The sequence below is a fragment of the Lissotriton vulgaris genome, chromosome 2_1 (assembly GCF_964263255.1).
Source record: "Lissotriton vulgaris chromosome 2_1, aLisVul1.2, whole genome shotgun sequence".
NCBI lineage: Eukaryota > Metazoa > Chordata > Amphibia > Caudata > Salamandridae > Lissotriton > Lissotriton vulgaris.
This window is the reverse complement of record NC_141687.1, coordinates 675390069-675403289: the sequence shown is the minus strand read 5'-3', so window position 1 is coordinate 675403289 and position 13221 is coordinate 675390069. Positions and strand designations below refer to the sequence as shown.

The 13221-nt window shown below is 43.2% G+C and overlaps 1 protein-coding gene across 5 annotated transcripts in view; it reads right to left on the bottom strand.

Annotated features, from left to right (window-relative positions):
• KIAA1549L (KIAA1549 like) overlaps positions 1–13221 on the bottom strand; it is a 674355-nt gene that overhangs the window by 286018 nt on the left and 375116 nt on the right. For all 5 annotated transcript variants that reach the window (XM_086955871.1, XM_086955872.1, XM_086955873.1 and 2 more), the window contains one exon: positions 6303–6362. In XM_086955871.1, the coding sequence (XP_086811997.1) occupies positions 6303–6362 (60 nt within the window). The remainder of the gene's footprint in view (positions 1–6302; positions 6363–13221) is intronic.

The window sequence follows — 13221 nt, the reverse complement described above, 5'->3', positions numbered from 1 at the left end:
CCTTATCTCATTATTTATTATTAATTATTTATTTATTTAAAACATTTGTATAGCGCATCTGTCACCTGGCAGGTATCCTGGCGCTGAGAGCTTACTCCTAAAATGGAAAGAGACGGGAGACTGTTAGGGGTTAGAGGTGGGGGAATTAGGGGAAGGGCCAAGTTTTAATCCGCTTTCTGAAAGGAAGGAGTTGTGGAATTTGGCGGATGTCGACCGGCAAACTATTCCAAAGTTTAGCGGCGGCCACTCTGAAGGATCTTCCTCCAGTCCTTACCTTGTTAAATCTGGGTACCAACACAAGGCAGGCTGAGGTGGATCGGAGAGTTCTGGTGGGTGTGTACCAGGAAAACATTTTTTGTAGGGATCTGGGGCCAGTTCCGTGTAGTGCTTTGAAGACAAGGCAGAGTGCTTTAAAAGCTATTCGCTGCTTCAAAGGGAGCCAATGTAGCTCGGCTAAGGCTGCTGTGGCCGAGGATCTCCTGGTCCAACCGAGGGCTAGTTTGGCTGCGGCCGACTGGACTCTTTGGAGTCTGTCCAGTAGAACAGCTGGGGACTCAAGCAGAAGAGCATTGCAATAGTCAAGGCGACTAAGGATAGTGCACCTGACTATTAGTGCTCGAGCCTGTGCGGGGAGTAGTGGCATGATTTTGCGTAAGGAACGCAGTAGGGCCGAGCAGGTGGAGACTGTTTTGGTTACCTGCGTTTCCATGCTGAGGTTGTTGTTAAGCATAACACCCAGATTGCGGACGCTAGTGACTGGCTGTGGTTTTTCTGGGTTTTCCGGGGGCCAGAATTCCGTGGGGAATAGGCGAGGAATCCGGCTCCACAAACAGAACAGGACCTCGGTCTTGGAGGAATTGAATTGCAGGGAATTCTTGTGCAGACAGTTGGCTGTGTCTCTTAAGCAGTCGTGGAACGATTCCATGGGGATTGAGTCTTCCCCCTCCCAGGAGAGGATAAGCTGGGTGTCGTCCGCGTAGTTTATAGTTTTCAGTCTATGGAATTTAATTAGAGTGACGAGTGGTTTTAGATAAACGTTAAAAAGGATTGGGCTGATGGTCGAGCCCTGGGGCACCCAGTGAGGTACTGGGGAAAAGGCGGATTGAAAAGGGGGGAGGGACACAGCCTGTTTCCTATCTCTCAGGTATGAGTGGAACCAGAGCAAGGTGGTGCCGTCGACCCCTGCCTCTCTGAGCCTCTTTAGCAGAATCCCATGGTTGACCGTATCGAATGCGGCAGACAGGTCCAATAAGATCAAGGCCACTGAGTGGCCCCTATCTGCACGCATACGAAGTTCTTCCATGGCTGTAAGCACAGCCGTTTCGGTACCATGGGCTGGGCGAAATCCGAATTGGAAGTCGTCCAGAATGTGGTTCTGCTCTAGATGTGCCGATAGACAGGAGCTAACCCAGCGTTCCACAACTTTCGCTGGAAAGGGTAGAAGCGATATAGGCCGAAAGTTGGATAGACATTCGGGGTTCAAACAGGGTTTTTTCAGCAGCGGGGTGATGAGTGCTTGCTTCCAGGGGGTAGGGACAAGTCCACAGCACAGAGATTGGTTGCAGAGCCTACGGAGGGTGCGGAAGAGTTCAGTTCCACACGCTTTCCGTGTTTTAGGGGGCAACGGGTCGAGGGGAGACCCAGAGGTAATTCTGTGTGCCAATCTCTCGAAATCAGCTTCCGGGATAGGGTGGAGAGCCTGCAGACATTCCCTGGGTAGGTGTCCTGGGCGGGGCGGATCGAGGTTGGTAGTGGCGGCTCCGGGGGAGTTGAGATTATCTTGCGAAGGGGGAATTGCAAGATTGTGAATGATGGTCTCAATTTTGTCCATAAAGAACTGTGCAAGATTATCGCAGAGGGTCTGTGTGGGGGCGATGGTTTTTTGGGCACAGTTGGGGTGGATAAGGTTGTCAAGGATCTGGAAGATGCTTTTGGAGCTATTTGCGGCATTGACTATAGTGGAGCAGTAGTAGGTGGATTTGCTCTCCGCGATGGCAGATTTATATTCTAGGAGCTTATTTTTCCAGATAATTTTGTTTGTGTCGCAGTAGCCTTGTCTCCACTTCCTCTCCACCTGTTTACAGGCTAATTTGAGGGTTTTCAGGGAGTCGTTATACCATGGGGCTGGTGCTCTGCCTTTAGGTTTGCATCTTTTTAATGGAGCAATGGAGTCCGTAGTGGATACTATCCTCGTGCAGAAGGCTCTGTAGTTGTCTTCAACCGAGTTGATAGGGGAGAAGCTGTCTTCCACGTTAAAGACGGCTGTGGTGGAACTCAATTTTTCCAGAGCTTTCCAGTCTCTGTACTTAAATTCTGGTAGGGCGCCGCTATCATTCGGCGTTCTAGTTTTTGTGCTGGTAATGTAGAATTTAATAAGAGCATGATCTGTCCAGCTCATGGGCAGAATGTCGTTCAGATGTATTAGTTCAGAACTGGAAAAGATGAGGTCAAGTCTATGACCTGCTGAGTGGGTAGGTTGCTTAACCAGTTGGTGGAGTCCCACGCTTTCGCAAGAGAGCAGGAGGTTTTCTAGACCAGTGTCTGGACTGCCGTTTGGCCAGAGGTTGAAGTCCCCTAGGATGATTAGTTTATTGTGGGAAGTTGCCATGTTCGTGAAGGTGGTGAGTAGCGCTTGCTGTTGCTGGGAGGTGAAAGACCCTGGAGGACGGTAGCAGATAATTGCCGTAAAAATACCTCCGGAGTGGCAGTTTATGGAGAGGCCGAGGAGCTCGGTCCCGGCGACTGAGTCCATTTCTAAGGTGTTAATGTGCCAGGAGGCTCTGTAGATAATACCTACTCCACCACCACGGCCTTTGGGTCTGAGAAGGTGCAAAATTTTAAAGTCTTGAGGGCATGCCCATGCTAGTTCAATGTCACAATCTACGTGAGTCCACGTTTCGGTTAAGAAGAGGACATCCAAGTGATGTGATTCGATGAGGAGATGAATTTCATTAGCATGCTCTGGCAGTGATCTGACATTCAGAAGGCCTCCCAGGAGCAGACCCTTATATGCGAAGTCATGCAGTGGAAAGGCGGTGTCATCAAAGATGGGCTGACCTTCGTGTGCGAATTCTCGCAGGTTAAGCAGGGTTTCCCGGGTGTAGCGTGGGGGCTGCGAGCGAATTTGAGCAGAGTTGTCTGCGCTGGTCGCGTCCTCGTCGCGGACGAGCGCAGACGAGCTTGCCTTAAGCGCGCCTTCGGCGCCCCATCGTCGCGCCCGCTGCGCTCGTCTGCTGCGCTTCCGGCATGGATTCATGCTTTATAGTGGGTGCTCTGGGCGTCGGAGGGGGGCGTGGCCAACAGAGGTGGGCGTGGCTCGTGGCTTCCTCGAGCAGGCAATGGCGGCTAAGTACCTGTTCTGAGGGGGGGCGTGGCCTCCAGGGGGCGTGGCCTATCGGCATGCCAGCAATGGCGCTGTGGTTTCTGGGCGTTAGCTGACAGCGCGAGGGCAGCTGTGCGAGGATTTTTGGACCGAGTCCAGTGAAATAATGTGAGTAGTGCTCTTAAAATCAGCTATCTAAACACAAATGATACAAACAATTTTAAAATGCAATGGTGGCTGGCTCCCGGCTTTCCGCCTCAGGAGTGCAAATGTTCTGACAAGCAGCGCTTCAGAACAGCGGTTAAGTACCTGTTCTGAGGGGGGGCGTGGCCTCCAGGGGGGCGTGGCCTATCGGCACGCCGGCAATGGCGCTGTGGTTTCTGGGCGTTAGCTGACAGCGCGAGGGCGGCTGTGCGAGGATTTTTGGACCGAGTCCAGTGAAATAATGTGAGTAGTGCTCTTAAAATCAGCTATCTAAACACAAATGATACAAACAATTTTAAAATGCAATGGTGGCTGGCTCCCGGCTTTCCGCCTCAGGAGTGCAAAGGTTCTGACAAGCAGCGCTTCAGAACAGCGGTTAAGTACCTGTTCTAAGGGGGGGCGTGGCCTCCAGGGGGGCGTGGCCTATCGGCACGCCGGCAATGGCGCTGTGGTTTCTGGGCGTTAGTTTGTTGTCCTCTGCGGCACCACATTATGAAGATGATCATGAGTGGCTCGGTAATACTGGGGCCTATAGTGCTGTTCATGTACAGTATTACCTACCACAGCTGGACATGCCATGATGGAGTTTTACATCATTAGACTATGATATTGTATTCATCGACAGAAAAGACAAAATTGGTGGCAGTGTTGCCATCATTCATAAGTAATCCAACACTTGCAAACGAGTGGGGCAAACTCTATTCCGATACTTCACTGTAGATCAAAAGTTGGAGGGTATAAAACCCTCGAGACTTAACCCACAGGAGGACAACAAATTATTTCTGGGGCAATATATTGAGTTCATCACCTCATAATTCATAATGTCCAACCATCATCATACATTTCGTGGTAACTTCAACCTCGAATTAGGGGATCCTATGGACAAGGCGAAGTTAACCCTATTTCTCATTTAATGACCTTAATCAACACTCTATGAAACTGACACATATTAAAGGAGACTGTTGGAAATGACTATCTGTTGCCTGGTAGTCTCCAGATTTTTGCCTTGAGTGTCTATGTTGGCCCTAGAACTATGTCCACTGGGGTGAAGAGCTGGTGTTCCCCCTTTAATCCGTATGAAATTGGTATATACCTGATTGGCATCTTTAACTTACCTATAACTCTAGTATATGGTACTAAGTATACCCTGGACCTGTAAAGTAAATGTCACCAGTGGCCTGCAGCACTCAGGGTGCCAGGCACTGCAGTACCACAGCAAACCCGACACTGAAGCGTGGCAGTTCAATTTCAAACTGTCAATTCGGCCTGTGAAAATAAACTCTTTTGACAGGCCTAAACCTCCCTTTTAAATATTAATAAGTCACCCTAAGTTAGGCCTTAGTGCCCATAGGGCAGGGTGCATGGTATTTAAAAGCAGTATATGTACAAGTTTAATGTTACACTTCCCCTTCCAGTGAAACAGCCCAAAAACTATTTTGAAAAACTAAAAACTGGCTGCCTCCATAGGAAACCCTAGATTAAATCATGCAACCATATAATGCTAATTTTGGGTTGGTATAAGCTAAAGAAACATTTCAACATTGTTTTTGAAAGTTAAGACAAAATCCAGTTTTATGATAACGTTTAAATTAGTCTACCTATTAAGGAAAAGGTAATTCAGAAGAATTACTTTTTCCCTGCCTAAAGTGTTTAAGACCTTTTTCTGTAAGTAATCCAGCTGTCACCTGGCATCTGATGGCTACCCTGTAGTGAGGTGTGAATTGCTCCTAGAACAGGGATAAAGGGATTTGGGTGTAGGAAGGTATGTTGTCCTTCCTTCGACAGGATGCTGTGGGGCAGTGCCCTGGCACTAGATTAACTTGAAAGGAGGTCACTGGCAGATGTAACACATACCTGGGCCTGCCCCCTCCATTGCCCTTCTAGTAAGGCTTGCACCAATCACTGTGGGAGAGGGAGCTGGTCCAGAACTGGCTTAGGGTGGCATTAGGGTAAGCAAGGAAGTTCTCATATTGAAGAGGCTTGTCTACGACATCTGCTCTCCATACTACCTGAGATCCAAGGCGAATAATTCCACAGATCTCTAGGATCCATTTCAAGCCAGGTAACTCGCATCCACTGAATGAATTCTTGCAAAAAATGCAGTTTGTTGTCCTCTGCGGCACCACATTATGAAGATGATCATGAGTGGCTCGGTAATACTGGGGCCTATAGTGCTGTTCATGTACAGTATTACCTACCACAGCTGGACATGGCCATGATGGAGTTTTACATCTGGAATGGAGAATAACTCTTGGCAATCGGCGTTTCTTTGCTGGATCCAGCGTGTTATTTATCATTTTAGGGCTGTTGTTCACTAAGACATTTCGCCTGCTTCCAGATAATCCCCTGCTCCCCAGGTGAAGGTCCAGCTGGTGAACTGTCAAGATGAAACACTCCTGCGGCGTCCCCCGTGGCAATACTGACTCAGCCAGAAACAGACATTATAGGTCGAATCAGGATTGCCACTGATTTGTGATCGGCCCGGAAATGCCAGATAATGTAATCAACCATGATCTATTCAATATTCTGAAAAGTATATACAATTCACACATGTGATCAGGCATGCTAGGATTGGCCTCAAACAAGTTGTGTGATTTAAAAAAAATAGTGTAGGTGTTCTTCTGTGCTATGTAACATTCAGCTACATATTGTGATTCTGGTATTGGCGATGCAGCAGGCCATGGATTCATGATGTGTTTCAGTGCACATCCCACTGAGAAATATATATAGAAAGCAAAAGACATGACACAACAAAATTGTCAGTGTAAAACCTTACCTGTGTACACCCAGTAGGGTCTGGTGGAATCTGCAGTCGAAAGGACAGGGTACTTCAAAGCTGTGATAGAAAGAAGCAGTGACATTATGTTACAAGTTTATTTATTTTAGTTTATTTATTTTATTTTATTTGGTTCTCCACTGAGGACCACAAATATTTAATACACCATATTCAATTTTAGACCGCTTTGTTAAAAAGTTTTCATTCTAATATAAAGTTAAAAATGGTTTTAAAAATGTAAAAAGATTATAACATACAAATTCATCTGGCGGAGCTTTACATAAGATGATACATTATGTTACAAGAAGCCCTAGAGGCTCATGAGAGTACACGATCGATAATGGGATACATCAGTACAAGCGTACACAGCACTGCATTACACACTCTTTGTGTGAAAATTATTCTGATTTGATTGAGTTTGCTACAATCATAACATTTAGAATTAACCTACACATTTTTTAGAAAAAAACCTTGCAAATGCCGCTCTTTATGAGCCTCCTATGTTCTTTTTCATAAACATAAGTGAGTTCCTTGGCTAGTTTTTCACGCAGGATCAGTGCATGACTAAGCTGTTGCTGTGAATGACAAGGATAATTCCGATCCATGGCATTATGACACCTGTAATTCCTGCTACTGTAGCTGAAGTGAAGAAGAGGAGATGTGTCTTCAGTAGAACATTTCATGTTGCACTCAAAATTCCACTTGTAATTAAAATATTAAACAGGCTACAACAATAATCAGCTACATGGACTATGACAGCTACATGGACTATGAACATAAGTAATTCCATAAAGGTACCTGCAGAGCTGCTCAAAGCAGCCAGCTTACTGAAAAGCATAAACTCTACATTTATTGTTCACGCCTCATCATTCACTACACTGCTAGGCTCTATGTCCTATAACTCAATATCAGCACCTCGATGGTCATCGCGTATAACATGGAAACTATTCCCACATAGGATCAAAAAACAAAGGAGATACCCTTCCAACCACATACCCTACATGGTGTAGCATGGTGCTCATGTAGGCTTTGGTACCCCACATAGGTGCAGTAAGCGCTATGTAACTGTTGCAAAGTGATGGAACGAGGGTGAAAATAAACATTTTTGTATACCCCTCATGAAGTTTCTTCCCCATAACAGTAATATGTATTAATTGTGTGTTTTTGAAATTAGCCAACATAGAATAGAATGCACACACACAAAAACACGTGGGATACTAATTTGCTTGTGTTGCGGATTTTACTCTACTAATTAAGTGAAATTGTTATATTAATATGGTAAGCAAATGTCATAATATAACGAAAATCTATGTGTATATGCTTTTGTATGTCTTATTGTTTCAAAAATGAATGAGAATGGTAAGTAAACCATGCTTATTTGTGGCTAAAGATGCTAGGTAATAATTACCAGGGTTATGTTAGAATGGGGGAGGTAAAAAGAAGGGCTATACTTTGAAATCTAACATTTAATTGTGTTTGTTTCTATAATAGTTCCCATAAAGACCCGTGAGGCCTAACTTAAAATGGAAGTCTGCAAGACTCAGAGACTGTGATGTTCTACGCATGCGCGACTGTGCTCGAGAGAAGTGCAAGCAGCTTGTGCCTGTACATCGTGGGTCAAGGTCAGCGTGGCCTGAAAATTCGATCAAGTGCCAAAAATCTGTATATCCGCATCGTGAGCTGGGGAAACTGGTCTGAAGTGACAATTTAGAGGACACAAGTGAAAATAAAATGTTAAAGAACAATCAAGACTTTCTTTTTTGATTATAACGATGACTTGGCGGAAATATGGACAACGAGGAGATGAGGTTATGCTCATCGACCCCTTACTTCGACCAATGAGACTAAACGAGGACCCTAAAATTTTCGAATCTTAGATAGATAAGTTAGGGAAAAAGGGTATAAAAGAGGTTGCTTGGAAGTGAGAAAAAAGCTTGCTTTTGATTTTATTTTTCGCACCACGACATGCTGTCGGACTGACAAACTTTTCCTACGGTGCAAAGGCTTTGAAATTTTTCTTGACTTTAACTTTTGATGGGTGCAAAATCCAGTTGGGAGGCGATCATCAAGAAAGAATAGAGAGGTGGTTTTTGGAAATGATGCTGTCCTTGCTCTGATGTCTGTGTCCTGAAATCTTGGTAATATTATGTCGACTTATTTTTCTGAACTGTTATGCTAATAAATATACATGTTTAAATTTAACTTCTCTTTCTCTCTAGGTTATTAAAATGCTTAAACGATTATTAAAATAGGGCAAATAAAAGTAAGGTCATGCTAGGAGATTTATTCTCTAAATAGAAATTAAATAAATGGAAAATTAAGCTGGTCTTGTTGTCCATTAGTTAAATTTTACTAGCAGATCCATTGACTAAATGGCGGGGTGTTTTAATGTTTTCTTAAGAATAAAACCATGGTAACATTGACAAACTGCAGATGTATATAGTGTATAGATTTTAGTATGAAATAAACACTCCGCTAGAATCCAGCAGCTCTCCTCTAGTCTTCACTAATCCTGGGAGCAGGGTGGATGCGTGTGTAAATGCGGTGTTATGGGCCCCACTGACGAGTAATGTGTGAATAGCTCCTAGGAAGTATAGTGATGGTTTGCAGGTTTTGTTTGGAACCGCCCTGGATCAAATGCAATACCTCAAGCTGGCAAACACCCACTGATTCATCCATACACCTTGGTATATGTATTTAACACTCATAAACATTTAAAAAACACTCCCAGCCACCGGATGATGTTATCAGTGATGTCACTGACAATGTCATGAGGGATGTAATATGTGAGCTCATAAGCAGTGCATTGCGGGGCGCGAGTTATAGTTAGCTCAGCTAACTATAACTGGTGAATTTCTCTGGTTTTGTATGAGTAAAATGACAGCCTAACTATAACAACCCTGTAACCTTTGAGTTTTTCAGTGAATTTCTAAGGTTTTTAAAAAATTATATATCCTAAGTATAAGGTTCCTGTAACTTTTGGTTTTTCTGTGAATTTCAAAGGTTTTTTAAATGCTAATTCTTAACTATAATGTCACTGTAACCTTTGTTTTTTCAGTTTCCAAGGTTTTTTTAAATTCTATTTCTTAATTGTAACATCCATTTTTTTGAGTGAACCTCTAAGATTTTCGTATTTTCTTTCAAGAATTGGATTTTGTATAAGACATTTATATTATATACCACTATTTTTTTTTATTTAGTATGTGTTTATCAGAAAGTACATTATTAACTGGTTTTATTTTTAACAATGTTGTGAGTCAGCACAACATTGTCACATTTACTGTGGAGAACCTGTGCTCTGTAAATGTGTTTCACATGCTGAAAAATAGACTTAAAGTCATTTTTAAATAAAGGTTAAGTCAAAATATTTAGGAAGATATTGTCTTAAGTTTTTTTTCTGTGATCAATTTTGGTAAAAAACGTCTTTACAATAAAAAAATTATATTCACAATTATCGACGTCATAGCAGTGATGTTGGTAAGCACGAAGAGTGCGAGGTTTGTACAAAGTGTAAAATATATATATAGACATAGTCTACAGTATATTTAACAGTAGAGCTTTATTAGTGTACTCATCAAACTCATATTTTTGTAGTGATTTTGTAGAAAAATAGTTTTCAAACACTATTTTCGAGAAGACAGCAGATGTTGCAATGGCGTTGGTAATCCCGATCCTAGCGGACACTTTGCGCAAATGGATAACAAAAGCTCACATTCAATTGCCACCAACACATCAAAATATAATGTGTAAAAAAAACATTCTCAACATTGCACTACCTATATTATTATATACATACTTCTTTCAAAGGATTTTTAAACTCAGATTTTTCTACTAAGTTTCTTTAAAAACCATCTTTCAGACCTATTATCCATTTTCGCAGTTATTCAGGACGTCGCAATGGCATCATTAACAACGACGATTGCACCTTTTTCATGAAGTTCAAAATACATATATACACACATATTACAGTATTTTACACATTAGGGGTTTCTTACACTATTCTATAAGGTCATGTTTTTCTAGAGAGTTTACATAAAAACAATCTCTGAAACCTATTTTATTTTTTCGCAGTGAGGCCAGCGATCGCGAGGATGTTTGTAATCACGATCCCAGCGGACACATTGCAAAAACAGAAAACAAAAGCAGGAATTCAACAGCCACCACCACATTCAAAAATTAAAACCATATCATTAATTCTAACTATCAAGGTGGATAGCTCAGTATATAAATAACTCTATGAAAACATTTATCAGAAGCTCAATATCTCTATAACAATGCATAATAATGATTAACTGATATTTTTTTTATATTTCCATGAATATTGGCAATGTCATCGGTAGTCGCAACAGCCCTGCAATGAGATACGGGGGCACGATGGCGGTTGCGGCTTTATTGCAAATATCGTGCGTGATAAAAAAATCATACGTTTTGGACACATAACTTGTGTGACTAACAACACCATTTATCAACCATGGGGTCAAAGTATCTCTACCCTGACCCCTTATGTGGGCTTTCACACTATTATGAGCCCCGGGAACAGTTCCCAATAGATAAAAAGACGGCTACAACTTTCTGTTCAGGTTGCATCCAGCCAATCAGAGCATACCTGTTGGCCCGTGCATTCGCGATTAATCGTGAAACCACCACAAAGGATCTATGGCCAAAGATATCACTCAAAAACTACTGAACAGATTTACAGCAAACAGGCAAATGGCACTTCCTTGAACCAACATCTAGCTCCCTGCCAAATCTGGTGTAATTCAGTTCAGCGGTTCGGGCTATAGGTGTGGGTAAAGGTTCCTATGGGAACCTACCTTGACACTTTTTTGGGAAATTTCATAAAGATTGGTCAAACGATGCCAAAGTTATAGGCACGTCAAAAAACGCTTTTCATATGGAAACATGATCCTAACTATAATACCTACATATACATATATATGTAACCTATATATATATATATATATATATATATATATATATATATATATATATATATATATATATATATATATATATATATATAGGTTACATTACTCCTGACGTGGTCAGTGACATTATCACAGAACCACTCCCGCTCCCACTCACACCCCATACCACCTCTCATACATCCATTCACATACCCACACAACCATTCACACACCGATTTGTGGACCCATACCAGTACTCACACACCCATTCACTCCTCTATAGTCACTTACACAACCAGTCACTCACCTGTACAGCCAGTCACATAGCCACACACTCACCCATACAGCGACTCAAATAACCACTTATTTACATACACAGTCACTTACACACCCTCTCACTCACCCACACAACGTCTGAACACAGCCACTCACGCACCCATACAAGCACTCACACACTCACTCACAATCCCACATAACCTCTTACATAGCAATTCACACATCTATACCAGCACTCACATCCACTTATATAGCCCATATAGCCAATCACATAGAAACGAACTCTCCAATACAGCCACTTACACACCTGCTCACTTAAGCAAGCACCCCCTCAAACAGCCTCTTACTCACCCACACAGCCACTTACACATACAGTCACTCACACAGCCATTCAGACACCTACTCACCCAAACATTCACATGCAGGAACACTTACCCACCTACCCAGCTATAGAGTCACTGATACACTCACTCAATAATACAGCTACTTACACAGCATCTCACTCACCACACAGCTACTCTCACACTCACTTATATAGCCAGACAACCACACACACACCCATACAAAAGTAAATACACAGTCACACAGCCACTCACATGAAATATGTTAGAAGTAGTATCCCTCAGTTGTATTGCACCCAGGATACTAATTTAACTTTTGCAGTGCGTCAACGTATATGTTTAACACCCAAAAACTCTTAAAAACACTTACACTTTCTTGCTGATGTCATCAATGATGTCACTGACCATGTCATGAGAAATGTAATATGTGAGGTAATAAGCAGTGCATTGCAGGGGCGTAAGTTATAGTTAGCTCAGGTAACTATAATTACCAAATTTCACTGGTTCTGTATGAGTGAAATCTGAGGCTAACTATAACGACCCTGTAAACTTTGTTTTCTTCAGCAAATTTCTAAGGCTTTTTAAATTCTATTTCCTAACCATAACATCCCTGTAACCTTTAGTTATAATATATATATACATATACCCCCGGCGCTGAAGAAGGCGACACAGACGCCGAAATGCATTCGCTAAGGGTGTACTGCTGCTGAATAAAGGTGCCTCCACTGTTTTCCCCTGCTGTGGCCTCTATTCTTCATTTGCTTGGAGGAGTTCTGCTCATTTTCCAGCGCGAGTTCCAGAGTCGCGCTTTGGAGGCCCCCGCAGCTCAAAGTTGGCTTCAGCAACTACTGGTCTCTGCTCCGGTGGAACTTTGTTTGAATCCGTGGTAACGGAATGACTGAAGCCCGCCTCATTGCCTGGGAAGAGATGGGCTAGTCGGACTTCTGACCCTGCCCTCGCCACAATTTGACCCGTGGTAAGGAGGTGGCTGCGGGTGGGGAGCTGAGGAGGCGGTGATGTTCGGCTTCTACACTCGACTCAGGGGCTAATTTCATCAGGCACAACACCCCGCAACACTGGCCCACATCAAACAGCATTCTGGGACTTGTAGTAACCGGACAACAGGTTACCGACAGGAAGTGTATGCTTGAACCACTTGGGGGCGGACTTGTGCACTACTTAACAGGATGGGGCAGGGCATTTATCCCCAAATGGACATCCTGTTACTTACCCCCGGCGCTGAAGAAGGCGACACAGACGCCGAAATGCATTCGCTAAGGGTGTACTGCTGCTGAATAAAGGTGCCTCCACTGTTTTCCCCTGCTGTGGCCTCTATTCTTCATTTGCTTGGAGGAGTTCTGCTCATTTTCCAGCGCGAGTTCCAGAGTCGCGCTT